Genomic DNA, 27974 nt, shown 5'->3' with positions numbered 1-27974 from the left:
ACCTGGAGTGAGTTCTTATGGAGGTTGGATGATGTCCTAGAGGAACTTGTACCTGGGCAGGGAGGGCCCTGTCTTCCCCACAGAGAGGGCGCCTGTCCATGGGAATGTGTGAGACCTACAGGACCAACCCTGGGTGGCAACAAGAATCAGTAACACAAGTGGCCCAGCTCAGTTACACCTCCTGCCACTTGGGAACCTCTCACCACTTCCCACTTCAGGCTGGCAACAGCAAAGTGTGTGGCTTTGTTACTGCATGCACTTTGCAGAGTCAGGAGAATTCTGGATTGGGTAGCGGTGAATCACAAGTCACTGTGGGTTGTAATTTAGAGACTCTGAGACCACTGGGGCCCTTGTGAAAATTCAGAGTCCCAGGTTTCACCCCCAGTAAGCTTGGAGCAGGGCCTAGGAACCAGCAATGAACACAATCAGGCATTTCTGCTGCCACGTTTCTTTCTTTCTTTCTTTCTTTTTGGTCTTTTTAGGGCTGCACCCACGGCCTATGGAGGTTCCCAGGCTAGGAGTCAAATAAGACCTGTAGCCACAGGCTTATGCCACAGCCATGTTTCCATGTGTCTCTGTAGAGTCAATATTGCTTCCCAAGACTAAACCGCACTTCTGCTCAATTCCTTTAGACATAGGCTGAATCCAGAAAGAGATGAGCAGGTGGGTTTACATAAAGACAACACTTTTTCTTTTCCCACTGTCCAACTTCCCAGCCAGCCTGAACTACAGGCAACCTGCCATATCTCTGCTTACAAGAACTCTCAGGGTCACACCAACCAGTCTTCTGTGTCAGGCTTTGTTCATGCAACTCTGACTTCTCTAACTTGGTCAAAAAGGAGGAAGTTCTCTAAGTGATTTACCACCCGGGTTCCACCAAGCCTCCCTCGTCCTCCTCTTGATTTCATTCAGGAGAATGTGGAGCCATCTGAACAAACTATTCTTTGGGGGCATTTTGCCTTCTGTCGCATTTAAGGCGTCCTTACCATTCTGAAGCTTGAACCTCCAAATCGAAACACCATGTGGAAAAAGAGTCTTCTCATGTTCCTTTTCTCTCTTCCAGTTCAAAAGGCTGCACTGGATTGTGAGAGGATGAGAAAAACAAATGGTAAGTTTCACTTACTTTACTCTTCTACTAAAGCTGTCTTCACCGAAGCAATGAGATGGTCAGCTTTAAGCATGACCATTCATGAATGGGTTTTTCTATGCTTTTTGATGAACAACCAAAGAGGTAAGTCTTTTCCATTACCTACTGCTCAAAACGAGGTGATTTTAGGGAGGGAGTTGAAGGATCTTTCCTGAGACTCAGAGACAAAATATTGAGACTGCTTTTTACAATGAAATGGTTCCTTCTCTGCTGTTTTCTTTTTTTCCTTTTTCTTTTTGCGTCTTTTTTGGGCCGCTCCCGCGGCACATGGAGGTTCCCAGGCTGGGGGTCCAATCGGAGCTATAGCTGCTGGCCTATGCACAGAAATGTCAGATCCCAGCCGTGTCTGTGACCTACACCACAGCTCAGGGCAACGCCGGGTCTGTAGCCCACCTAGCAAGGCCAGGGATCAAACCTGCGTCCTCTTGGATGCTAGGCAGATTTGTTTCTGCTGAGCCACGACAGGAACTCCTATGCTGTTTTCGTAATTAGAAAATAAAAAAACAATCATTGTAAAATAATTCAATCAACACTAACAATATATACTGGGAGGCATATTATCGTCATAGAGTTAGCCTGTTGTGGTCCTAACCCTGGTTCTACCGTTTTCCAGCTGGCAGCCTGGGCACGTAAGGAAACCACTTTAAGCTTAATTTCTTTTTTTCAAAAATAAATTTTGGAGTTCCTGTCGTGGCGCAGCAGAAACAAATCCGACTAGGAACCATGAGGTTGTGGGTTCGATCCCCGGCCTCACTCAGTGGGTTAAGGATCTGGCGTTGCCCTGAGCTGTGGTGTAGGTCACAGATGCGGCTCAGATCTGGTGTTGGCTGTGGCTGTGGCCGGCGGGTACAGCTCCGATTGGACCCCTAGCCTGGGAACCTCCATGTGCCGGGGTGCAGCCCTAAAAAGACAAAAAAAAAGAAATTTTTACTGGAGTATAGTTGACTTAGAAAGTTGTGTTAGTTTCGGGTGTACACGAACTTAATTTCTATCTTCTGTGAAGTGGGGAAAATAAAAGCACCTCTCAGGGAGGGGTGTTGTGAGGACTGAGACAAGCCATGCCCCTCAGCACAGAGCCTGGTGTATGGGGAACCATTCATAAAAGCGAGCCCAGGTCGTTGCTGTTACTATACTATAAAATGTGCAAGCTCTGTGACATCCCCTCGGACCCCTCTCCCCTTTCAGAAGCAACTACCATTAACAGTCCTTTTCATTTCAATATCATAGTAAACAGACTATGTCCTGCCCGTGACCCGTCCCTTTTAAAATTAATAATAAATCCCAGACATTTTTTCTAAAAGGGAGATGCAGAGAGAGCTCCTTTTTTTTCAACAGCTGCGTGGCATTTCATAATAGAACTCAGCCGTAATTCATTGAACCGTCATCACCTTATTGGTTGTCCCATTTTTTCCTTTTCAATAGAAACAGTACTACATAAACATCCTTGTACAAACACATTTTGTGGACACGCTGAGTGTGTGAGAGTATCTCTGCAGAATAAAATCCTAGAAGTGACACTGCTGGGTCCAAGGGCATGTCTATTTGACTTTTTACAGATGCCGCTAAGATGCCCTCCCAAGACGCCGAACAGGTGCATGGTCACTAAGAATGACCTTGAACATGGGTGTGAGTTTCTCACCCTCTCCCCGACCGTGCATAAAATCAGAACTCCGTGGACTGAGAAAACATTAATTGTCCAGATCAAAAATTACGAGAGAGGTTGTTGGCATTTTGAGGGTCTAAATACCTCTTCCACCCAAGCCATCCCCTAGCCCCAGCACTGTTTCTTTTGGGAATTGCCTATTCATGTTCTTTGCCCATTAATTTGATTGTGTGTCTTCTTCTTACTAACTTGCTGTTGGTTTATGTACATAAAAAAATCCTATGCTTTCATTTATGCTTTAAATATTTTTTTTCTAGGCTGTCATTTGTCTTGATTTTTCCATAGAGGAGCTTAAAGTTTCAGGATAGGAGCTTCTGTTGTGGGCTCAGCAGAAACGAATCTGACTAGTATCCACGAGGATGCAGGTTTGATCCCTGGCCTCGCTCAGTGGGTTGGGGATCAGGTGTTGCCATGAGCTGTGGTGTAGGTCACAGACACAGCTCCGATCCTGTGTTGCTGTGGCTGTGGTGTAGGCCAGCAGCTTTAGCTCTGATTCGACCCCTAGCCTGGGAACTTCCGTATGCCATGGGTGTGACTCTAAAAAGAAAAATAAATAAAATAAAATAAAGTTTTAGGATAGTCACTTTTTTCAGTCTTTTCTTTATGGCTCCTATTTTGTGTCTTACTTGGAAGACCTTTTCCAAGGAGGTATTATAAAAACATTCCCCTATATGCCTCTTAATTATTTTATAACCTTTTTTTTTTTTACATTAGATTTTCTGATGAGGGTTATTTCTTCCCTTGGCATTTTAAAATAATAAAACACAGACACATGAGACTACTGGGATGGTGGCCAAAAAAAAAAAAAAAAAAAAAACCAACAAAAAAACAGGAGCCAGTTTGCTCCCTATAGCTAAAAAAATATGAGACAATATAAGAATAAAATGATTGCAGCGGGTTGAAACACACCGAATATGTTTAAATCTATGAGTTCATAATGACTCTCAAACAAAAATAACAACAATAAAAGAAAACTATCTCACTGTTATAAGATACTAAGAAGCCAATTTCTTATTTTCAAAATTGGTCAATAATGGAAGAAAACCAAGCATTTATCCTGCCTTTTTATGCAAACTGTACCTCAGTATAACCAAAGAGTTGACAAGGATGTTTCTCTTCAGATAATTTTGGATAATAAATGAAGAAGGAATAACAGAATTGCATATCACCATTTTGCAGCCTCTAATGAAATAATGCTTCTGGGTGATTATTGTCAAAGCCTGCTAACAAACAACAAGAGAGATAATCAGACTTCATATGCCTTCTAGTGGAAGTACACACTTCCTCCTAGGTGGCATTCTTGCTAAATAAAAGCTAGCTCGAGGAGTTCCCATCATGGCGCAGTGGTTAACAAATCCCACTAGGAACCATGAGGTTCGGTCCCTGGCCTTGCTCAGGGGCTTAAGGATCCGGCATTGCCGTGAGCTGTGGTATAGGCTGCAGACACGGCTCAGATCCCGCATTGCTGTGGCTCTGGTGTAGGCTGGTGGCTACAGCTCTGATTCGACCCCTAGCCTGGGAACCTCCACATGCCGCGGGAGCGGCCCTAGAAAAGGCAAAAAGACAAAAGTAAAATAAAATAAAATAAAATAAAAAAATAAAAGCTAGCTTGACTTTCATCAAGCCTCCAGACAGGGGTCAGAGGAACATGGTGAAGGACACACTCTACTGGAATGTGATCAACAAAATCCGGACCATGGGAAACACTACGGAACAAAAAACGTGCTATGTTCAACAGGTTCATTGCCGGGGGAGCAAAAGGGATGGAAAGGTTTTCAGATGGAAAAAAGGCATAAGAAACATATCAACTAACTACAATGGACCATTATGGATCCTAAAAGAAAAGTCAGACAACGAGGGAAATCTGAACACTAACTAGATGTCTGATGATATTTTTTAAATATTGTTAATTTTTAGGTACTATTCTCTTTACTGAAGAGTCCTTATCTTCTGTTAATGTTCTCCAGCCAAAGATCCCCAGGAGCATATGTGTTTTTTTTTTTTTTTTTTTTTTTTTTTTGCTTTTTAGGGCTGCACCTGCAGCATATGGAGGTTCCCATACTAGGGTCAAGCTACAGCTGCCGACCTACACCACAGTCACAGCAACGCCAGATCTGAGCTACGTCTGCAACCTACACCACAGTTCACGGCCATGCTGGATCCTTAACCCACTGAGTGAGGCCGGGAATCGAACCCACAACCTCATGGTTCCTAGTCGGATTCGCTTCCGCTGCACCACGACGGGAACTCCCATATGTGTTGTTGAAAAAAGTTGGGTTTTGAGGAAAATGCATACCCCTGGGAACTAGCAAGAGGGTGTCAGAAAGGTCTTCCGATGAGATTTGGACTTGCATTGGCTGACTTGGAGGAAGATTCAAGCAGCAGGCTTTACTCTGGATTCTTTTAGGAAGTGGAAATAATGATATGGTTCGATATCTTAATAACACATCTAGAAATTATAACAGCAGTACGAGGTAAAAGCTGTGATGGATAAAGAAGCAGCAGTCAGAGTTCCCGTTGTGGCTCAGTGGCTAACAAATCCGACTGGGAACCATGAGGTTTCGGGTTCCACCCCTGCCCTGACTCAGTGGGTTGGGGTTCTGGCATTGCCATGAGCTGTGGTGTAGGTTGCAGACGCGGCTCGGATCCCGCGTTGCTGTGGCTCTGGCGTAGGCCGGTGGCTACAGCTCCGATTCGACCCCTAGCCTGGGAACCTCCATATGCCGAGGGAGTGGCCATAGAAAAGACAAAATGACAATAAGACAAAAAAAAAAAAAAAAAAAAAAGAAGCAGCAGTCCATCAGTGTAGCCAGTTTAGAGGGATATTTGGCCATTTTTGGCTTGGACAATGTTCATGTCTTCATCTGCGTTCAGGCATGACTATGGAGTCATCTTGTTTTCGCCTTGACCCAACATGGTCCTAGAGTGGCTTTTTCTGATACTGGTGTTCTAGCTCTGAGTGATTGGTCAGTTCCTAGCCAGCACGAGAGCTTGGTAAGGCACGCATCTCTCACTGGGAGGGGCCTCTGTTCAGTCTGGCCGTGCAGGCAAGGGACATCCCCCACCTTCACAAAGTTTATCAGGAACAGGGGTTCTCCACCACCTTGATGCACAGAATGTGGCTAGACCACCACTGAGTAATATTATCAATATACATTAACAAGGACTTTCTCTTGTGTTATTTTGTTTTCCAGAATTCTCTTCTCCAAACCTGGAATCAAAAACGCATGAAGTCATGAGGGGTCAAAATGTATCTCTATTTTGTTCCCATAAGAACAATTCGCTAGAAATCACATATAATTTGTTTCTGGGTGGGAAAAATCTGGGATGCCATGATAGAAAAGGTGAACCTGCAACTTTTAACCTAACGATCTCAGAAGCCCGTGATTTGGGCCCCTACAAATGCAAAGCCCAAGTTTCTAACTGTTCAAAATATAGTTATGAGTTCAACTTCACATTTGTGGGTAAGTAAAGCACTTGTTACCTTGGGGGCCCTGTGATTTGGGGGATTCTGTCCTATTCTAGGTTGGGCTCTGTGTTCCGCTTGCTAACACTCATTTCAAGAGCCTGGAAAGTATGTCACTGAGATTTTTTTTTTCCCCTGCACTCATGGCAGGTGGAAATTCCCAGGCCAGGGACTGAACCTGCGCCACAGCACTGACTTAAGCCACTGCAGTGACAACATCGGATCCTTAACCTACTAAGCCACATAGGAAGTCCTGAGATCTTTTTTCTTAATAATTCCATTTTACTTTCTCACCCAAAGATGTTTGGCTATTTCAGATAATAGGCTAATAACCTAAGACAAAAAAGGCTTATGTCAACAATTTGGAAAACTGTTGATACTTTTTCTAGGTTCTTTACTCTAGGATTCTCATTATGTAGGTAAAAATGGCTTTTCATCTGAATATTCAAGTAAGAAGTCTTAGAATCAACGTTGGACCCTGTGGCAAGGGTCTTCAGAGCCCCAGGCTTCTCCCACCTTCTTCCCTTTGCAATGACCATGAGCTAGCACTCTTCCTGACCAATCATACTTTATTACTTCTATCTTTTTCTCTCCCATCTTCCCACTCCAAGCCTCTCACAACCTAGCATTAACGGCCTCATCCATGAAGGTGACCTAGATAATGGACTCCTGGGAGAGCGAGAGAGGGTTTCCAGGTACTATGTGTACCTGGAGTCTTTTACACAGTGGAGCTCTGACTTACTGATCAAATCTTTGAGTGATTCTCTGGGTCTGTGCTGTCCAGTATGGTAGCATTAGCTAGCCACATGTCTTTTTTTTTTTTTTGTCTTTTTAGGGCTGCACCCATGTCATATGGAGGTTCCCAGGCTAGGGGTCAAATCAGAGCTATAGCTGCTGGCCCACACCACAGCCACAGCAACGTGGGATCTAAGCCATGTCTTCGACCTACACCACACCTCACAGCAACACCGGATCCTTAACCCACTGAGTGAGGCCAGGGATCGAACCTGTGTCCTCATGGATACTAGTCAGATTCGTTACTGCTAAGCCACAATGGGAACTCCTACACGTCACTATTTAAATTTAAATTCAAGTTAATAAAAATTGGATTAAATAAAAAATACAGCTCTTCAGTCTCATTAGTTACATTTCAAGTGCTTAAGAGCCACAGGTGTGTGGTGGCTGCTGTATTAGACAATACAGACCCAGAACAGTTCATTACCATACAAAATTCTATCGGATGCCTCTGCTCTAGGTCAATGGTTCTTACCTTTTAAGGCTATTACCATGTTAACAATCTAGTGATAGTGATGTATACCTTCCCTGAGAAGTGATCTTTATGAGACTATCTGCATAAGATTTTAAGGGAGGAGTTCCCATTGTGGCTCTGCAGAAATGAACCCAACTAGTATCCATGAGGATGTGGGTTCAATCCCTGGCCTCGCTCCGTGGGTTAAGGATCTGGTGTTGCCATGAGCTGTGGTGTAGGTCACATATACAGCTCAGATCTGGCGTTGCTGCGGCTGTGGTGTAGGCCAGCAGCTGCAGCTCTGATTCAACCCCTGGCCTGGGAACTTCCATATGCCACATGTGCGGCCCTAAAAGCAAAAAAAAAAAAAAAAGAAAAAAAAAAAAGAAAAGGAAAGAAAAGAAGAAGAATCTCCCTTGAATTTTTTTTTTTTTTTTTTAGGGTTACTTCCTGCTTTGGGGAGGAAGTGAAAGATAACTGTACAGCTGAATTCTGTAAATAGCAATATAGTTAGAAAAGATTTTTATATTTTTTTGTTAAAAAAACCCCACTGTAATCTCATAAGGATTGGGAATAAAAGCACTTAACTACATACTTGGAGCTGGATCTTTGACAAAATCATATTCACTATCAACCACAAACAAATTGTGAATTCCGATAATGGGCAAGTCTGCCTCTGGCTCCTCAAAGCAGAGAGGCACCGTCTACCCTCTGGCTTCCTCAGAACCTGATTCATGCCACAGGGCATGGGGTTGGCCGCGTACCCACTGATCTTCCCCAGTGCAGCTTCTTGTAAGCTTCCTGACTGCCTAAGAGGGGTGCCGTTCAACTTTGGGTCAAGATCCGGGACTAGAGTAGGGCTTCCATCCATGTTTGTGGACTAAGTGAGTGATCCTAGCCTGCTTCTCTGTTAAACGTGCCTTTTCATTTTTCTAGACCCAGTGGCTGCACCAGTGCTCAACATTAGCGTCATTCAAACAAAAACAGACCAATATATAATGCTACACTGCATCTCATTCAACGGCTCTCTGCCCATCAATTATACTTTCTTTGAAGAAAACATCACCATATCACCAACTATTTCCAAGGATGTAAGAGAACCTGCTGAATTTAACTTAACCAAGAGTAACACTGGAGAAGGGAAAGAATATAGGTGTGAAGCTAAAAACAGATTGCCAAACCATGCAAAATACAGTCAATTTGTCACCATACCCTTAATAGGTAAGGTCCAGGTAAGGGCTACCTGAACTCTTTCAACAGGGTCAGGATTTGCTCCTAGAAACTGTAGCTACTCCTTTGCCTGCCCACTTCCCATGTTGCCCACCTGCTTCCAAATGCTTTTGTTCTGCGGGGTCCCCAAGCTCCGATGGGTTTGCTTTCTGCCATAAAAGAACCACAGTAAAGCCTAGAAGCGGGAGCAGGAAGGGACTTTGTATTAAGACTTCCCGACTGGACCCTGCTTCCTGCTTTGACTTTGCACTGCTCAGGTGCTAAGCAATCACATTAGAATTTGCATCTCTCTTGAAGCTTCTGGGTCTTTTAATTTTCTTTTGCTTTCTAAAATTATTTTTGTTACTTTTTTTTTTTTGGTCTTTTTAGGGCCACACCTCACCTGCAGCTTATGGAGGTTCCCAGGCTAGGGGTCGAATTGGAGCTACAGCTGCTGGCCTACACCACAGCCACAGCAACGATGGATCTGAGCCATGTCTTCGACCTACACCACACCTCACAGCAACGCCAGATCCTTAACCCATGGAGTGAGGCCAGGGATTGAACCTGCGTCCTCATGGATACTAGTCAGATTTGTTTCCACTGAGCCACAACAGGAACTCCTATTTTTGTTACTTCTAACACCTGCACCCATCCACTTGGCTGTTTATTGCCCCAGTGTTAATGCTTGGTGAGTCTAGACTTCCAGTGCCACTCTTAGCTTGGGACAAGGCCTCTGTCCTAGCCTTGTGTTTTGGAGGACACTGATTTTGCACTTCTTAACCAAGTGCCTTCCCATAAGCTTCTCATAAGTCACGGGGATGTGTCCACTGGCCCCTATATTCCTACTTTTCTATACTTCACTCTAGGAACACGAACCCAAGTTCCTAACCTAATCGGATCAGAACCCACCTTCCAGGACTGAACAAGTCTTTTCCCCAGGATGTGAGCATTCCTGGACCAAGCCAAGAGCTCTTTGTGGGGGCTGAGGGACAGCATTTGGCCATGCAGGTTGGGCACGTCCATGTGTATGTGAAGTTCCTCAGGGGTCAGAGCCTGGGTGGGAAGAGGGCCAGGCCAGGGCTGGGGCTGGCTCTCCCCATACTGCCATGTTCCAGCACAGAGCTCCAGGAGTCTAAGGATTCTAGATTTAAACCTTGGCCTTATAAAGGGACATTGGTCAAGGTAGGAGAAGGCTAGAAGAAAAATTGGGTCCAAAAGGGTAACAGACACACTTGGGCACTGAACAACTCACCTGGCCTCCTCCTCAGAAAAAGAGAGCCCACACCTGGGTGTTCAATAAATTCCAACAAGTGAGGTAGCCTGTGGGAGTCAGGCCCCAGAGTCAGGCTTTTGCCTTCGTTTCACGGCCCTTCCATTCACTAGCTGTATGACCTTAGGAAAGTCACTTAACCTCTCTGAGTCTTACTCTACTTAACTATAAAAGGGAGTGGTACCAATGAGATAAATATGGCAATGCATGCAAAGTGCTTAACATAATGTCGGTATATGGTTAATACTCAGTAAGTGGTAGCTGTTTGGGTGACATAAATCATGCCAACATGACTAAAGGTTTTGCCCAATGACTGGCCAGGCTGCTCTGAGGCACAGGACCCTAATAGTGTAGCCAGCAATCGTCTGTTAAATGCTGTGCTGCTTTTCTCTTTCTTGTATATGACCACTTGTAGAAGACAGACTTTGTCTGACTTTAAGAACTTCCCTGACGAAAAAGGTAACTCTCAAGAGCAGCAGGTATCTGTGGCAGGAGGGACCTGGGGTACATGGTACACTGGCTCACGTGGGAGATAGTTGTGATTGCCTTTTCCAGAACATTCCACAGTTCAATATCCTTGGAAAAGACGGCTGTGCAGTAACCAGGGAATGCCATCTTCTTCCAGGTGGAGACAGCTGTCCTTTCTGCCTGCAGCTCCTGCTTCCGGGGTTATTATTACTGGTCCTAATAGTAATAATTCTAGTTCTGGCATTTTGGATGCTACCAAAGTACAAAGCAAGTAAGTTCCTTAGGAGCATTTCCATTGTCTTCTCTGGGTTTTGGATACAGAGAGCAGGGCAGAGGGCAAGGAAGAAGGGAAAGGGGAGTCAGAAATGAGACATGAGAAGTTTCGGCTGTGGTGCATCTCTGGAACATCGGCACACAGGTTGGATCCCCAGCCAGGCACAGTGGATTAAAGATCCAGCGTTGCTGCAGCTGTGGCGTAGGTCACAGCTGTGGCTCAGATCTGATCCCTGGCCTGGGAACTCTGTATGCCACAGGGCGGCCAAAAAAAGAAAAAAAATGTGATGTGAAGAAAATGAAAAAAAGAAGGAAAAGGAAAAGATACAAAAGAAGAAGGTAACGCAGGACTTCCTGAACTGTGCACATGCAATGTAGTTCTCTTTTCTCTGGTAAAGCCTTCCCTATTTAGATTGCTCGTGAGCATACATGTAACTGTGCAGGGCCCCGTGCTATGGTTTAATGCTCCGCTGTCACTGTTTTGAAATTTGTAAATACACATTTTTTTTTTGTCTTTTTGGGGCCACATCCCATCCAATTCTCTCTCTTCCCAGGCCCTGGCAACTACCGTTCTACGCTGTGTCTATGAATTTGACTACTTTAGAAATTTCATATAAATGGAATCATACAGAATTTGTCCTTCCCTAACTGGCTTATTTCACTTAGCACAATGTCCTCCTCAAGGTTCATCCACATGTGTATGTGTCAGAATTTCCTTCTTTTTTTTTTCTTTTTAGGGCCGCACCTGTGCCATATGGAAATTCCCAGGCCAGGGGTGGAATTGGAGCTGTAGCCACTGGCTACAAGCAGTTGTTTTTGTTGTAGCTCTGGCTACAACCAGAGCCACAGCAACACGGGATCCCAGCCATGTCTGCGACCTACACCACAGCTCACGGCAACACTGGATCCCTAACCCACTGAGCAAGGCCAGGGATCAAACCTGCAACCTCATGGTTCCTAGTTGGATTCGTTAACTACTGAGCCACAACGGGAACTCCATCCTTCATTTTTAAAGCTGAATAATATTCCATATATACACACACACTTTGTTTATCCATTCATCTGTCAATGAAATCTTGGGTTGGTTCTACCTCTTGGCTACTTCGAGTTGTGCTGCTTTGAACATGGGTCTACAAGTCTCAGCAATTTTTAAACAGGAGACCCTTCATTTTCACTTTACGTGAAGCCGGCGAATGATGTAATGGGTCTTATCGCTAGAGCTTTGCTTTGTATTTTTTAGCTTACTCAGTGGGTTCACATCTAGGAGGAAGCTCAGTACATGAGGACAAACAGGAGCCTCCTTCCTCTCTGCCCCACCTTAAGTGCTGCATTAAGCCTCATTTACTCCTTTTCACAATTCACGTCTTAGGGCCTCCAGTTAAGATTTCAAAGTGGCCTTTGCATTTGGCACACAAGTATGGAAGCATACGGAAATCTGTGCAAAGACAATGTGTGTCTCAGTACCTGCCAACCAGCCAAGAGGTATTGAATCAGCTCCTTTGCCTGCGTGAGCCTCAGGCTTCTGATGTGTAGAATGCGGCCGCAGGAGATACCGCCAGAACTGGGGAGAGAACTACGTGATATGTTAGGTTTTTGGCCTTCTCCCACCTTCACAGAGTCCTAATTCAGTCAAGTCAGGGACTTAGTTGACAGGAAACTTGAAAATAGGTGTTGGAGTTCCTGGCGCAGCAGAAACGGAAACGAATCCGACTAGGAACCATGAGGTTGCAGGTTCGATCCCAGGCCTTGCTCAGTGGGTTAAGGATTCGGTGCTGCCGTGAGCTGTGGTGTAGGTTGCAGACACAGCTTGGATCTGGCTTCCTGTGGCTGTGGCGTAGGCCAGCTGCTGTAGCTCCCCTAGCCTGGGAACCTTCATATGCTGCGGGTGTGGCACTAAAAAGAAAAAAAAAAAAAAGAAAATAGGTGTCAAAATATATACATCTCATACACTAAAAATGTATTCTTGTTTTTGTAACATAAAGCATTTTAAAAATGTTAAAACACAATGTTACAACATCGTGCTTCAAACTTCTATACATTGCGAAACGACCACTGTGAGATCTCTAGTTACCATCTGTCACCATACCAAGGAATTACACTATTACTATGTTTCCCACGCTCTACATCTCATCCCAGTATAACCTACATACGCATGTGTGTGTCTGTGTGTGTAAAACCAGCCTTAACTTTACATATATAGTTTGAAATCAAGGGGCATGATACCTTTGACTTTCTTCTTTCTCAGGATTATTTTAACTATTTGAGGTCTTTTGTGTTTCCATACAAATCTTTAGAATTATTTGTCCTAATTCTGTGAAAAATTCCCTTGGAAATTTGACAGGGATTGCACTGAACGCAGACTGGCTTGGGGAGTACAATCATTTGCTATGTTAATTCTTCCAATCCACGAGCATGAGCATGGTATAGTTTTCCAGTTGCTGGGGTGGAAACATCAGTGTCTTATGGTTTTCCAAGGGTAGGTCTTTTACCTCCTCGGTTAGATTTATTCCTGGTATTCTATTCTTTTTGGTGCAATTACAAATAGAGTTGTTTTCTTACTTTCTCTTTTGGATAGTTCACTGGTGGTGTATAGAAATGCAACTGATTTCTCTATATTAATTTTGTATCCTGTATCTTTACTGAATTCATGTATTAACTCTAATAGTTCTTCAATGGCATCTTTAGGATTCTCTCTCTCTTGGCTGTGCCCACAGCAAACAGCAGTTCCTGGGGTAGGGATCTAACCTACACCAAAGTAGTGACCCAGGGCTCTACAGTGACACACCGGACACTTAAAACCCCACTGTGCTACAGGGAACTCCCAGGATTTTCTATATATAGTATCCTGTTACCCAAGACAGTGACAGCTTTATGTCTGTCTTTCCGATTTGGATTCCTTTTTTTCCTTCTTCTTATGTGATTACTGCAGCTAGGACTCCCAATGCTATGTTGAATAAAAGTGGCAAGAGTGAGCATCATTGCCTGGTTCCTGATCTTAAAGGAAATGCTCTCAGCTTTTCACACTGAATATAATGTTAACTGTGGAAGTATGGTTTTTATTATGTTGAGGTATGTCCCCCCTGTACCCACTTTGTTGAAAGCTTTTACTATATCTGGACGTTGAATTCTGTCAAAAAAGCTTTTTCTGCATCTATTGAGATTACCGTATGATTTTATTCATTTGGTAATGTGGTGTATCACATTGTTTGAGTTGCAGATATTGAACTATCCTTCTATCCCTGGGGTAAATTTCACTTGATGATGGTATATGATCTTTTTCATGCATTGTTGAATTTGGTTAGCTAATATTCTGTTCAGTGTTTTTCATTTATTTGCTTTTTAGGGCTGCAGGTGTGGCATATGTAAGTTCCTAAGCTAGGGGTCAAATCAGAGCTCCAACTGCCAACCTATGCCATGGCCACAGCAACGTGGGATCTGAGCCACATCAGCAACCTACACCACAGCTCACGGCAAAGCCAGATCTTTAAACCACTGAGTGAGGCCAGGCATTGAACCCGCATCCTCCAGGATACCGGTTGGGTCCGTTACTGCTGAGCCACGACGGGAACTCCTTGCATTTATGTTCACCCGTGACATGGGCCTGTAATTTTCCTTTTTTTGTGGTGTCTTTGTCAAGTTTTGATATCAGGGTGGTATTGGATTCATAGAATGAGTCTGGAAGAGTTCCTTCCTCTTCAGTGTTTTGTAGAATTTACCTGTGAAGCCATTTGGTCCTGGACTTGTTTACTGGGAGTTTTTCGATTATGATTGAATTTCATATTGAATGGTAATTGGTCTGTTCACATTTTCTCTTTCATCCTGATTCAATCTTGGGAAATTGTACACTTTTAGGAATTAATCCATTCCTTCTAGGTTGTCTATTTTATTGGCATATACTTGCTTGTAGTAATCTCTTATGATCCTTTGTATTTCTGTGGTGTCAGCTGTAACTTCTCTTTCATTTCTAATTTTACTTATTTGAGCCCTCTTTTTTCTTTTTTTAATTATAGTTGATTTAAAATTTGTGTCAATTTCTGCTGTACAGCAAAATGACTCAGTCATATAAATAGATACATTATTATTATAATGATTATTTGCTTTTTAGGGTTGAACCCAAGGCATATGGAGGTTCCCAGGCTAGGAGTTGAATTGGAGCTGCAGCTGCCAGCCTACACCACAGCCATATGGGAATCGAACCGTGTCTTCGACCTACACCACAGTTCACGGGAACGCTGGATCCTTAACTCACTAAGGGAGGCCAGGGATTCAACATGCATCCTCATGGATACTACTAGTCCAGATTCATTACCACCGAACCACTCCAGGAATTCCTCTAATATTTATTATTTCTTTCCTTCTACTAATATTAGATTTTGCTTCTTCTTCTTTTTCTATTTCCTTTAGGTGTCATGTTAAGTTGTTTATGATTTTTCTTGTTTCCTGAGGTAGGCTTGCATTATAAAACTTCCTTCTTAGAACGGCTTTTGCTGAGTGCCTTAGATTTTGGATCATGTGTGCTTCCATCTTCATTTGCCTCCAGGTTTATTTGTTGTTGTTGTTGTTTTATCTTTTTAGGGCCACACCCATGGCATATGGAAGTTCCCAGGCTAGGGGCTGAATCAGAATGGCAGTCACTGGCCTACACCACAGCCACAGCAAAGCCAGATCTGAGTTGTGTCTGAAACCCACACCACAGCTCACGGGAACGCCAGATCCTCTAAGCCATTCAGTGAGGCCAGGGATCCTAGACGGGTTTTCTGCTGGTGAGCCACAACAGGAACTCCTCCAGGTATTGTTTAATTTTCTCTTTAATTTGTTCAGTAACTCATTGGTTGTTTAGTAGTATATTGTTTAACTTCCATGTGTTTGTGTTTTTCGCAGTTTTTTTCTTATCGTTAATTTCTAGTCTCATCTTGCTGTGGTCAGAAAAGATGGGTGATATGATTTCAATCTTTTTTTTGTTTTGTTTTGTTTTTTTGCTATTTCTTGGGCCGCTCCCTCGGCATATGGAGGTTCCCAGGCTAGGGGTCGAATCGGAGCCGTAGCCACCAGCCTACGCCAGAGCCACAGCAACGCAGGATCTGAGCCGCGACTGCAACCTACACCACAGCTCACGGCAACACCAGATCGTTAACCCACTGAGCAAGGGCAGGGACCGAACCCGCAACCTCATGGCTCCCAGTCAGATTCGTTAACCACTGCGCCACGACGGGAACTCTGATTTCAATCTTCTTTTTTTTTTTTTGTCTTTTTGCTATTTCTTTGGGCCGCTCCAGCGGCATATGGAGGTTCCCAGGCTAGGGGTCGAATCGGAGCCGTAGCCACCGGCCTACGCCAGAGCCACAGCAACGCAGGATCTGAGCCGTGTCTGCAACCTACACCACAGCTCACGGCAACGCCGGATCCTTAACCCACTGAGCACAGGGCAGGGACCGAACCCACAACCTCATGGCTCCCAGTCAGATTTGTTAACCACTGCGCCACGACGGGAACTCCTGATTTCAATCTTCTTAAACTGACTGTATCTCATACATTTTAAAAACCTATCTCCTCTTCCTATAAAAAGTCTGTTCTTACAAAAGTGGAATTAATATTCTTGAGTACTGGCCAGGGCTAATTAGAACTCAGCTGGATAACTTACTTTTTCTTACAGATATTACAAAGCTTTTTACAGACTATTCTTTTCAGTAAAGGAAAGAAAAGTTGTCTCTGGCCATCTTGAGTATAATCTGACAGGCAGAGCCAGGAAAATAAATCAGAAGGGCTCCTGGCTTAGAGATTAGATACTATGGACTCCTTACTGAGTCTGTGGTTTTCCTTCAATAGACAGACAACAGTTTTAGGCCACTGGAGCAGGTCATTCTTTCAGAATATTGGGGAATTCTGCTTTTTGACAGAGGAGAAGAGAAAAAATGCGGCTGAATTTAATGATTTAATTTAATGATTCTGCACCAATTTAATTTAGTGATTCTGCACCAATTTATTTAGGAAAAGCTATGAAAGAAAATAAATCGAGAGTCTATGAAAATACATCCATGGAAGCTGGAATATATGCAAATATCTGTAATAAGCAAGAAGGTAAGAGAACTTTGTTGGATATTTTGGTTGGTTTTAGGTTTTCGTCTTTTTGATTTTTTTCAGGTCGTATAGATAAATGGGTAAAAAATTGAAGAAGCAGAGTATAGTGGCTCCCTTCCATCCCTGACAATCTCACTTTCCAGGGGGGCAACAACCAGTCGTTAAAAATCCTTCCAGGAGTTCCCGTCATGGCGCAGCAGAAACAAATCTGACTAGGAACCATGAGGTTGTGGGTTGGATCCCTGGCCTCGCTCAGTGGGTTAAGGATCCAGCGTTGCTGTGGCTGTGGTATAGGCTGGCAGCTATAGCTCCCATTAGACCCCTAGCCTGGGAACCTCCATATGCCAAGGGCGTGGCCCTAAAAAGAAAAAAAATTAAATAAAAATAAAAATCCTTCCATGTATACATATCTGTATACACACATGCCGTGCCCATGGCATGCTTGGACATTCCTGGGCCAGGGATCAAACCCATGCCACAGCAGTGACAACACTGGATCCTTAACCCGCTGTGCCACCAAGAAATTCCCCTTGCACAGATATTTTATGTGTATGTTAGCATCTAATATAAATGTAGTATGTCACAGATGCCATTCTACACCTTGATTTTTTTTTTCACTTACAAACGTATCTTAGAGATTTCTTCCTATCAGTTCAGAATGATCCATATTGTGTTCAAATTTCTTTTATGACCACTTCTTAAAGCTGGCATCATTTGTTGCTTTACAGGCCCCAGCCAACAGTGAGAACAATGCTAGCCAATGTTAACTGAGGGCTGGCCATGTTCCTGGTACAGTGTTAAGCAACTTACCTGCCCTGTCTGGTGCAAACACCACTAACTCCCAATTTATATCATTCTTACTTTACAGATGAGGAATCAGTGCCTGACTCAGAATCAAGACAATGTGTTCCCATAGCCCAAGACGGTAAGTATTCTCTACAAAGTTTTGAGGTGACATGCCAAGTTGCAGGTAGCTGGCTAAGCCCCTGCCCTCCAGTAATCAGAGGTTTGAATTTTAGGCCCAATCCCTCTGTTTCTTGTCTTTTACCCAGAGACTGAAGGCTCCCAGGAGATACATTATGCCACCCCCGCGTTTCAGGCTGTGGCACCAAGAGATTGGGGTGAGTAATGGTTTGGGCTAAGAGATGCTGCTGAAACAGGACAGTGGTCTCTGTGAGACCATCATCCTCCTAGGCTTCAGGAACCCGAGGATTGGGTGGATGTGGGCAATATGCACATCCGAGGAAACCAATAGCAACGAGTACCACAGCTCCTAACAAATTCCATCGGGATGGGTGGGTGGGGAGGAGGGAAGGAGGTGGTGGGGGAGACTATCACATGAAAAATCCAGAGAGGACGATGGAAGGGCACCTCTAAAACATTGTCAAGAATAAAGTATTTAATACAGTCTGGGTGTGTGGGGGGGAAACCAGTTAATACTTGGTTCTGTCAGGCCACCCACCTAAGGGAGAATTTTTTAAGAGCTTCTGTGGATAGATATCCTAAGTTTACCGAATTATTTTCTCTTTCATATTTCAGAAGCCTCTAATGATTATAAAACTGACTATGTCTATACCGAACTCAACTTCTGAGATTTAAAGATACAGTCTACATCTCATGGTAAGATGCTTTGTATAAAGCTGATTTACACTAAAAAAAAAAAAAAAGAAAAAAAAAAAAAAGCACACTTGACTGACACTTAAAAATGTTTCCCATTACCTAAAGTGAATCCCTGTTTTTCATTTTTCAACACTATTCCTTTGGCCTGTTCAGGTACATCCACTCCTGTCATCAGACAGCAGTCCTGTCAGGTGGGGTCCCGACCGGTGACAAGTTGTAAATGCTTTTACTCTTTTTAGGCATCGATCATTTCCCTCACTTCCACTTCATTTAATAAAGAGTAATCGTTAGACCGTAAGTGCATCCTGGAAGCAGGACAATGATCATCTTTTGGTTTCTCCACCCCCATGCCCACTGAAGGTTCAGAAGGAAACCACACAGCAAAAATCACATCTAAATTCTAAAGCAAAAATTGGTGACCTTCGAAAGGTGTCCGAAGAAAACGGCACCTGCGGTCACCATTGGAGGAAGGCAAGATTACTCAACAAGTACACATTTATTCCCCACTGCCAGTAAAATCTGCTCTCAGCTTTCAGCAGCCTGCAGAAATATTTACTCTGATGTCCACAGACTTTCTCAGTCCTTATGATTTAGCTCATGTCAAAGGCATGCCCTCATGTGCTTCATTTCCCATCAGCGCTCTGTGGAGAGAGAGTTGAGCTAGGAGAGGAGAGAATGGATTTGTTTCCCAGGACTATTGTAACAAATGACCACAAACTAGTGGCTTAAAATAACAGAAATGTATCTTCTAATAGTTCCAGAGGCCAAAAAATCCAAATCAAGGTGTCGGTAGGGCTATGCTCCTCCAAAGGCCTTAGGAGGGAATCCTTCCTTGCCCCTGCCTCTAGTTCCTGGTGGCTCCTGATGGCTCTTGGCTCGTGGCAGTATCTCCAGTCTCTCCCTCTGCCTTTCTCTTATAAAGACACTGGTCAGCAGATGTAGGGCCCACACAGATAATCCAGGAGGACCTCCTCTCAAGAGCCTTAACTTAGTCACACCTGCAAATAGCCTTTTCCCAAATAAGGTGATATTCACAGGTGCTAGGAATTAAGACATATCTTTTTGGGGAGCCACCATTCGGCCCCCTTCAGGGGACAAAATGGTTTTGGCTTTGAATCTCTCATCCTAGAAATCATAAATAAAGTCCAATAAAGCCAAGAGGCATTTCTAGAGTTCTAGACAAACAGAATAACCTTCCCAAAATATTTCTGCTCTGCTCTTCTTCTGGGGTGGGGGGTGGGCGGCGCTGTCTGAACCTCAGCCTTAACCGTTCCCAACAACGGGCCTCTGACTAGAAAAATCCCAACTATCAGCGGTTAGACACTAACTCTGTGTGACATCCTACAGAGCCAATATTATTCATTTGCTCTTACAGATAAGGAAACTTAGGCTCAGATGGGCTAAGTAATTTTACAAGGTCGTCCCAACTTGGTAAGTGGTTGAACTGGGAGTTAAATCCTAGCAAAGAGCAGCAGAAACACTAGCTGTGGGAATGCATCTTCAGAGCAGGATGGGGAGTTCCCATCATGGCTCAGTGGTTAACAAATCTGACTAGCATCCATCAGGACTCAGGTTCCATCCCTGGCCTTGCTCAGTAGGTTAAGGATCTGGAGTTGCCATAAGCTGTGGTGTAGGTTGCAGACTTGGCTTGGATCCCAAGTGGCTGTGGCTCTGGTGTAGGCCAGTGGCTACAACTCCGATTGGACCCCTAGCCTGGGAACCTCCATGTGCCGAGGGTGCAGCCCTAAAAAGACCAAAAAAAAAAAAAAAAAAAATCCGTCATAGTGGGATGGAACACTGTACACACAAGTCCAGATAAATTTGATTTTTTTGCCATTAAATAGCATTTCATGAGCATAATTTCCCCCCTTTCTCTATTGATATTTTTATTTGAAGGGAATAGTTATTGGAAGGGAATAGCTAAGAGTGTGGGGTTTCTGGAGCCTGGATTTGGCTGAGTCATGTGCTGTGTAAGGGTCATAAACTCTCTGGGCTTCAGTTCTCTCCCTTGAGGTGGTAGGGAAAGGAGGAGAGAGAGAGAGAGAAATAATACATACATCATGGACCTGCTGTGAGAATTAATTCGGGTAATGGATGTAAAAGGGCCAGGCACAAAGTAAGAACTAAAAAAAAGTGAGCTATTCATAGTACGATGATGCTTACCCTGAGTCATACTAATTGGCTGCTTCCCTGAGAAATCTTTAAGTCTTTGAGGTCATAAACTTGGCCACTATTAGCTTCTTCATGTCTTCATGCCTCCTTAAAGCAGAGCCTGAGGCAAGGACTTAGTGCAGGTCATTTATATAAGAGGCCATCACTGGGAGCAGGGGGGCCCAAGGAGAGTGAAAGAAAGAAGAAGCCAACACTAGGAGTGGGGAGGGGCTAGCAAATGGCTGAGCAAACCAATAACTGGATTTGATCCCATTAAGACCTTCTGAAGTCTTGGAGTCCAGAGTGCCCCTGGGTTTCACAGCATGCCCTGAATCCACAGCCTCTCATTTTCTCTTTGCAAACCTTCCAAAGCAGTTGGTAGAAGCCAATCACCTCCACGATCCATATAATTACCATTGCCTCTTGCCTTTCAAGTACGAGAACTATTGCATAACCTGGTGCTTCATTATCTACCTCTGCCCCTTCCCCACTGGGGAGGCAAGTCTCAATAATTGCGAAGCTAAGGCATGTAAGGATTATCTCCACTCCCCTTCCCACCAGCACAGTCCTTGTTGCCATTCACCCTGTGAGTAATTCTGTTTCCCAGGGCCACTTTCTATGGCCTTCTGATACTTAGTTCTATCCTGACCTAGCCTTGAAGGCAGAGCCTGAGAAGAGGCCTCCTGTGGAACAGAGGGACGCCAGGGAACAGGCATGAACAGCTGGAGGAAAAGCCAGAACAAGGGCGAAAGGTTGACTTGGGCATCACTGTGAGCCACTGGGTTCTGATCCCACTGGAATGTCTGAGGCGTGAAAATGTCTCAGAATTGTCCGCTTGATGATGGACAGCGAGAAGCATTTATCCATCGGTTGCCATGCCCCACTGGTTGAGGGTTGCCCCAGGAGGGGATGCTTCCCCCACTTCTAGGCTGGGCATGCTAAGTGGGGCGTCCACTGGCCTCTCACCCAGGGCACTGGAAAGCCCCAAGGCAGAAATGAGTGGTATATGTTGTACACAGGAAGCAAGTCACTGTCAACACAAACTGAGGGAGGCTTCAGATGCAGCTGGAATCAGAGGTGAGACCCAGAAGATGTGACTGGGGGCTGTTTTGTCATCTCTCAACAGTTCCTTTAGGACAACTAGAACACTAACAGCAATAATAACTGCCAAGGGTTGCACACATACCCAGTTGCAGGCGATCAGTGTTTTGTGACTTATTTTCACATTGTCCTCACAACACCCTCCTCACTCAACTCTGACTCTACGTGGAGTTGAGTGAGTTGTCTGCCTGCACCTACTCCTTGCACAGACATGGAAGCTCCCCCCATGCCTTCTAGACTGAATTGTTTAGGAGGGGAAGAAGAGGAAGAGGATCTGTTGAGTTTTCATTTCAGCACTTATACTTTTTTCATGTCTTGAAGTTTCACCTTGGCTCTTTTTCAAATTTACATATTCTTTAAATTTTTGTTGTTGTAAAAGAGAGCACATATGATATGAAAATGCATAAAATATATATCTACAGTTTAGTAAATTATACCAAGTAAATACTACTGGTAGAATGTTGCCAGCTACCCCAGAAGCCCTCTGCATGATTTACCCCAATTACAACCCCACCTCCCCAACTTTACTCTTTTTTTCATTTTGGCTGCACCCACGGCATTCATATGTTCATAGGTTCCCAGGCTGAGGATCAAACCCAAGCCGCAGCTGTGACCTACATTACATCTGTGGCAATGCCTGATCCTTAACCCACTCTGCTGGGCCGGGGATCAAACCCATGCCAACAGAGAGAAAACACCAGATCCTTAACCCACTGAGCCACAGTGGGAACTCCTAACTTAACTGCTGTTTTCTGGGAATTACATCTTTACTTTTTTTTTAACTTTTTACTACTCAAATGAATTTATCACATCTGTAGTTGTATAATGATCATAACAATCTGATTTCACAGGATTTCCAACATCTTTACTTTTCTTTATAGTTTTATCACCTAAGTATGTATTCATAGGTATCGTTGTTAGTTTTGGCTGGGTTTCCCCACATACACACCTGCGGCATGTGGAAGTTCTAGAGCCAGGGATCGAATTGGCGCCACAGCAGTGACACAAGCTGCTGCAGTGACAACACTGGATCCTTAACCTGCTGCGGCACAAGCGAACTCCAGTATTGCCTGCTTTTAAATTTAATATAAATGGAATCATACAGTATTTATCCGTGTCTGGCTCTTTTTGGTCAACATTATATTCGTGAGATTTATCCATGTTGCTACCTGTAGTTGTAATTAATTTATTCCCCCTGCTGAATAGTATTGTCTTGTTTGAATACACTAGAATTGATCTATTCTACAGCTGCCAGACATGTGGGTTGCTGCCAGCTTGGGGCTCTTACAAACCGGGTGGCTCTGACCATGCTTACACTACTCCCGTGTGCATGCAATCACACTGAATCTACACAGAAGTGGAATTCCTGGGACATGGGGTATGTTTATCTCTGGTCTAAACAGATCTTGCCACACTTCTTTCCAAAGTAGCTCTACCACCTTTTCATTCCCACGGGCAGAGTGAATGCTCCCATTCCCCTACATCTTCAGCAACACTGGTGCTGTCTGCTTGTCTTAGTTTAACCACGCTTAGAGTTGCATCTCATTGTGATTTTAATTCACATTTCCCTGATGACTAACAGAGTTGAGTAGCTTTTCATATATTTACAGGTCATTTGGATTTCTTCTTGTATAAAGTGCCTATTTGAGACACTCAGCCTGTTTTTCCACTGAGGTGTTTTGACTTTTTTTTCGTTTTTTTTATGGCTGTACCAGTGGCATATGGAGGTTCCCAGGCTAGGGGTCAAATTGCAGCTGCAGCCACTGGCCACAGCTACAGCAATGCAGGATCTGAGCTATGGTTGCAACATACATGACAGCTCATGGCAACACCAGATCCTTAACCCACAGGGCAAGGCCAGGGACTGAATCTGCGTCTTCACGGATACTAGTCAGATTTGTTTCCACTGAGCCATGAAAGGAACCCTGATTTTTTTTTTTTTTTTGTCTTTTTGCCGTTTCTTGGGCTGCTCCCTTGGCATATGGAGGTTCCCAGGCTAGGGGTCGAATCGGAGCTGTAGCCGCCGGCCTACGCCAGAGCCACAGCAACCCGGGATCCAAGCCGGATCCTCAACCTACACCACAGCTCACGGCAACGCCGGATCCTTAACCCACTGAGCAAGGCCAGGGATCAAACCCACAACCTCATCGTTCCTAGTCGGATTCGTTAACCACTGAGCTATGACGGAACTCCTTAAATAGAATTTTTAAATTCTCCTACTCTGTAGCTTGATTTTCTCTTAATGGTACCTTCTGATAAAAAGTTTTAATTTTAAGCATTTGGTGTGTCTGCCATTTCCTTTATTAGTGTTTTTCCATGTAAGTGTGTCCAGGGGAAGAAATATCTTCTCAACTGGAGATCATACAGGTATTATTATGTAGTAGTATATAGCATTTTTTAGTTTACTTTCATACTTTGGTTTATCTCCCCTTGGAATTGTTTCTATGAATGATGTGAAATCGGCATCATATTTCTTTCTCCTTCCCTGCATGGATATACTCGGTTGCTCCAGCACAGTCTACTAAAAAGACTGTTCTTTTCCCACTAAACTCAGCATCATCTTTATCACGAATCAAATGTCCATATACATCTGGGTTTCTTTCTGGGCTTTAGATTCTGTTTCATTGCTCCACTTATCTCTCCGGTATCATTGCCATACTCAGCTTTTAAATATGTTTTGATAACTGGAAGAGCAATTTTCCCACCTTTTTAAAGCATGTCTTAGTTATTCTTGATCTTTTGCATTTTCATGTAAATTTTAGTTTTTTGTTTGTTTAGGGTTGCACCTGCGCCCCTAAAAAAGTAGAAGTTCTGCAGCTAGGGGTCGAATCTGAGCTGCAGCTGCCAGCCTATGCCACAGCAACAGCAACAGCAACATGGGATCTGAGCCGCACCTGTGACCTACACCACAGCTTATAGCAGTGCTGAATCCCTAACTTATCGAGCAAGGCCAGGGACTGAACCTGCATCTTCATGGATACTAGTTGGGTTTATAACCTGCTGAGTCACAACAAGAACTGTAGATTTTTTTTTTTTTTTTTTGCTGCACCGATGGCAAGTGGAAGTTCTTGGGCCAGGGATAGAAACCATGCCACAGCACTGATCCATGCTGCTGCAATGACAATGCTGGATCCTTAACCCACTGCACTACAAGAGAACTCCTCCACATAAATCTAAAATTCTAAAATCAGCTTATTTCTTAAAGAAAAAAAATAAATATGGGGGTTCCTGTTGTGGTGCTGCAGAAGTGAATCCGACTAGTATCCATGAGGATGCAGGTTTGATCCCTGGCCTTGCTCAGTGTGTCAGAGATCTGGTGTCACTGTGAGCTGTGGTGTACATCACAGACACAGCTTGGATCTCATGTTGCTGTGGCTGTGATGTAGGCCGGCAGTTACAGCTCCAATTTGACCCCAGCCTGGGAACCTCCATATGCTGTAGGGATGCAGCTCTAAAAAGCCAAAAATAATAATAATGGGGATTTTGATTGCTACTGTATTGAATTTGTAGATGAATTTGGGAAGAATGAGCATTTTTACAATATTGAGTTTTCCAAACTACAAACATGTCACCATTTGTGTCTTCTTCATTTCTCTCCATAGCATTCTATCATTTTCTGCATAAACATCTTGTACATCTTTTGTTAGATTTAGTCCTAAGCACTTGATATTCTGATGCTATGATAAGCTGCATTTTTTTTTTTTTGGACTTTTTTTTTGTCTTTTTAGAGTCGCACCCTCGGCATATGGAGGTTCCCAGGCCAGGGGTCTAATCCGAGCCACAGCTGCTGGCCTACGCCAGAGCCACAGCAATGCCAGATTCGAGCTGCATCTGCGACCTACACCATAGCTCACGGCAATGCCAGATCCTTAACCCACTGAGTGAGGCCAGGGATCGAACCTGCAACTTCATGGTTATGTCAGATTTGCTTCTGATGCGCCATAATGGGAACTCTGATAAGTTGCATTTTTATTTCACGTTGTTGATACACAGAAACACAATCTTGGTGGTTCACTTTGTATCCACCAACCTTGCTAACATCTCTTTTCAATTTTAATAATTTATCCATAGATTTCCTTTCAATTTGGAGAACAGAGAACTACTGCTGCTATTGTTACCGTCATTGCCTCTGCCACAACTGCCTCATCCAGAAACTGTAGCCCAGTGGAGTATGGAGCTTTGCTACTTGGAGACATTTGCTTTTTAGTGAAAACCACCACCTCTCTTCTACTTTCAAGAGCCCATGCACGTGCATTTGATTGGTGGAAGATATCCACAGCCATACCCTGGCAGCAAGGGAACTGTAATTTTTCAAGTTTCTGATCTCACCAAATAGAAGGAGAGTTATGATGTGGCTTAAGAGAACTTAAAAAAGAAAAAAAAAAAAAAAGCGCCAATCAAAATAGCTATCACACTAGCCAAAATATCAATCAACACTGAGGGTGAATTAACCACAGCAATTATCTTCTCAGCTCCACCTCCTAGAGTAATGAAAATAAGAACAAAACTAAATGGGACCTAATTAAGCTTAAATGTTTTTACGCAGCAAAGGAAACCCTAAACAAAATGAAAAAGACAACTCACAGATTGGGAGAAAATACCTGCAAATGAAGCGACTAACAAGGATTAATCTCCAAAATATATAAACACCTCCTGCAACTCACTACCAAAAAAAAACAGACAACCCCATCAAAAAATGGGCAAAAGATTTAAATAGACAATTCTCCAAAGAAGACATCGAGATGGCCAAAAAATACATGAAATGATGTTCAACATCACTAATTATTAGAGAAATGCAAATCAAAACTACTATGAGGTAGTTACACCAGCCAGAATGGCCATCATCCGAAAGTCTACAAACAATAAATGCTGGAGAGGGTGTGGAGAAAAGGGAACCCTCTTACACTATTGGTGGGAATGTAAATTGGTGCAACCGCTATGGAAAACAGTATGGAGATTGCTCAAAAAACTAAAAATAGAATTACCATTTGATCCAGCAATCTCACTCCATGACTTGAAAAGATACATGTAGCCAAGATATAGAAGAAACCAAATGTCCATTGACAGAGGAGTGGATAAAGAAGATGTGGTACATATACACAATGGAATATTACTCAGCCATAACAAGGAATGAAATAATGGCATTTGTAGCAACATGGATGGACTCAGAAATTATCATGCTAAGTGATGTTAGATAGTGAGACACAGTATCTGAGTATAACTTAACTTTCATAGGTATCTGAAAAACTTATGAGAAGTTCCCATGATGGCTCAGCAGAAATGAATCTGACTAGCATCCATGAGGATGCAGGTTTGAGCCCTGGCCTCACTCAGTGGGTTAAGAATCTGGCATTGCCATGAGCTGAGCTGTGGTGTAGGTCGCAGGCATGGCTCAGATTCCTTGTGGCTGTGGCTGTGGCATAGGCCAGCAGCTACAGCTTCCATTTGACTCCTAGCCTGAGAACCTCCATATGCCTCCTGTACGGCCCTAAGAAGCCAAGAAAAACTTATTATGGTTTCCAAAGGAGACAAGCTGGGTTGGGGGAGGAATGGGCCAGAAGCTTTGGATGGAAATGCTGTTAAATGGGGTTGTGATGATTGTTGTACAACTATAAATGTAATAAAAATCATTCAGTTTAAAAAAAAAAAGTTAAAAAAAAAAGACTGAGGGGGAAATAAAGACATTTTAAGACAAAGACTGAGAATGAGGTTTCCCAATCACAATCACAGTGAAAGAACTACACAATGCACTTGATGAAGAAGGAAACTGAATACAGAAGAAGGGTGCAGGGGGTTCCCGTCGTGGCTCAGTGGTTAACGAATCATGACTAGGCACCATGAGGTTGCGGATTCCACCCCTGGCCTCGCTCAGTGGGTTAAGGATCTGATGTTGCTGTGAGCTGTGGTGTAGGTTACAGACCTGGCTGGGATCCTGCATTGCTGTGGCTGTGGTGTAGGCTGGCAGCTACAGCTTGGATTGGACCCCTAGCCTGGGAACCTCCCTGTGCAGTGAGTGTGGCCCTAAAAAGACAAAAAGACAAAAAAAAAAAGAGAAGGGTGTAGGATCTGAAGTATGTGAGTGAACATAAGTGTAGGGGTGTGTGTGAGAGAGAGGTGTATTAAGTTTGAAAACATTATCAAACTGCCATGATTTTGGAGTTTCCATTGTAGCTCAGCAGTAACAAACCCAACTAGGATCCATGAGGATGTGAGTTTGCTACCTGGCTTTGCTCAGTGGGTTAAGGATCTGGCATTGCTGTGAGCTATGGTATAGAC

General features: G+C 43.7%; 2 protein-coding genes across 7 annotated transcripts in view; one reads left to right on the top strand and one right to left on the bottom strand.

Moving 5' to 3' along the window:
- The window catches only part of POLG2 (DNA polymerase gamma 2, accessory subunit), a 67391-nt gene that overhangs the window by 11489 nt on the left and 27928 nt on the right, over positions 1-27974 (bottom strand). For all 4 annotated transcript variants that reach the window (XR_014820942.1, XR_014820944.1, XR_014820945.1 and 1 more), the window contains exon 10: positions 987-1077. The gene's annotated coding sequence lies outside the window, so the exon portion shown is untranslated. The remainder of the gene's footprint in view (positions 1-986; positions 1078-27974) is intronic.
- On the top strand, positions 853-27394 carry MILR1 (mast cell immunoglobulin like receptor 1). 3 transcript variants are annotated; one of them, XM_021066766.2, is made up of 9 exons: positions 853-1108; positions 6005-6274; positions 8462-8746; positions 10633-10746; positions 16737-16826; positions 17695-17751; positions 17879-17947; positions 18366-18446; positions 25770-27394. In XM_021066766.2, exons 1-8 carry the CDS (start codon positions 1021-1023, stop codon positions 18416-18418), a joined length of 1026 nt encoding a protein of 341 aa, XP_020922425.2. In that variant the 5' UTR covers positions 853-1020; the 3' UTR covers positions 18419-18446; positions 25770-27394. The 3 variants fall into 3 exon arrangements, with proteins under 3 accessions (XP_020922425.2, XP_020922424.2, XP_020922423.2); XM_021066765.2 differs by lacking the exon at positions 25770-27394 and adding an exon at positions 21251-23973; XM_021066764.2 differs by lacking the exon at positions 25770-27394 and adding an exon at positions 18600-18715.

Source organism: Sus scrofa, chromosome 12 (genome assembly GCF_054392235.1).
Source record: "Sus scrofa isolate SSC_HxYL_T2T_F1_AM1 chromosome 12, Sscrofa_HxYL_maternal_Yorkshire_Landrace_v2.0, whole genome shotgun sequence".
Lineage (NCBI taxonomy): Eukaryota > Metazoa > Chordata > Mammalia > Artiodactyla > Suidae > Sus > Sus scrofa.
This window is presented reverse-complemented; position numbering and strand designations above follow the sequence as displayed.

Excerpts from the sequence above, each read along its gene's own strand:
- MILR1 (XM_021066766.2), top strand. The coding sequence starts at position 1,021 with ATGTGGAAAAAGAGTCTTCTCATGTTCCTTTTCTCTCTTCCAGTTCAA. Across the intron at positions 1,109-6,004 it reads GAGGATGAGAAAAACAAATG|AATTCTCTTCTCCAAACCTG; the intron begins GTAAGTTTCACT and ends TTTGTTTTCCAG. Across the intron at positions 10,747-16,736 it reads GCTACCAAAGTACAAAGCAA|GAAAAGCTATGAAAGAAAAT; the intron begins GTAAGTTCCTTA and ends CAATTTATTTAG.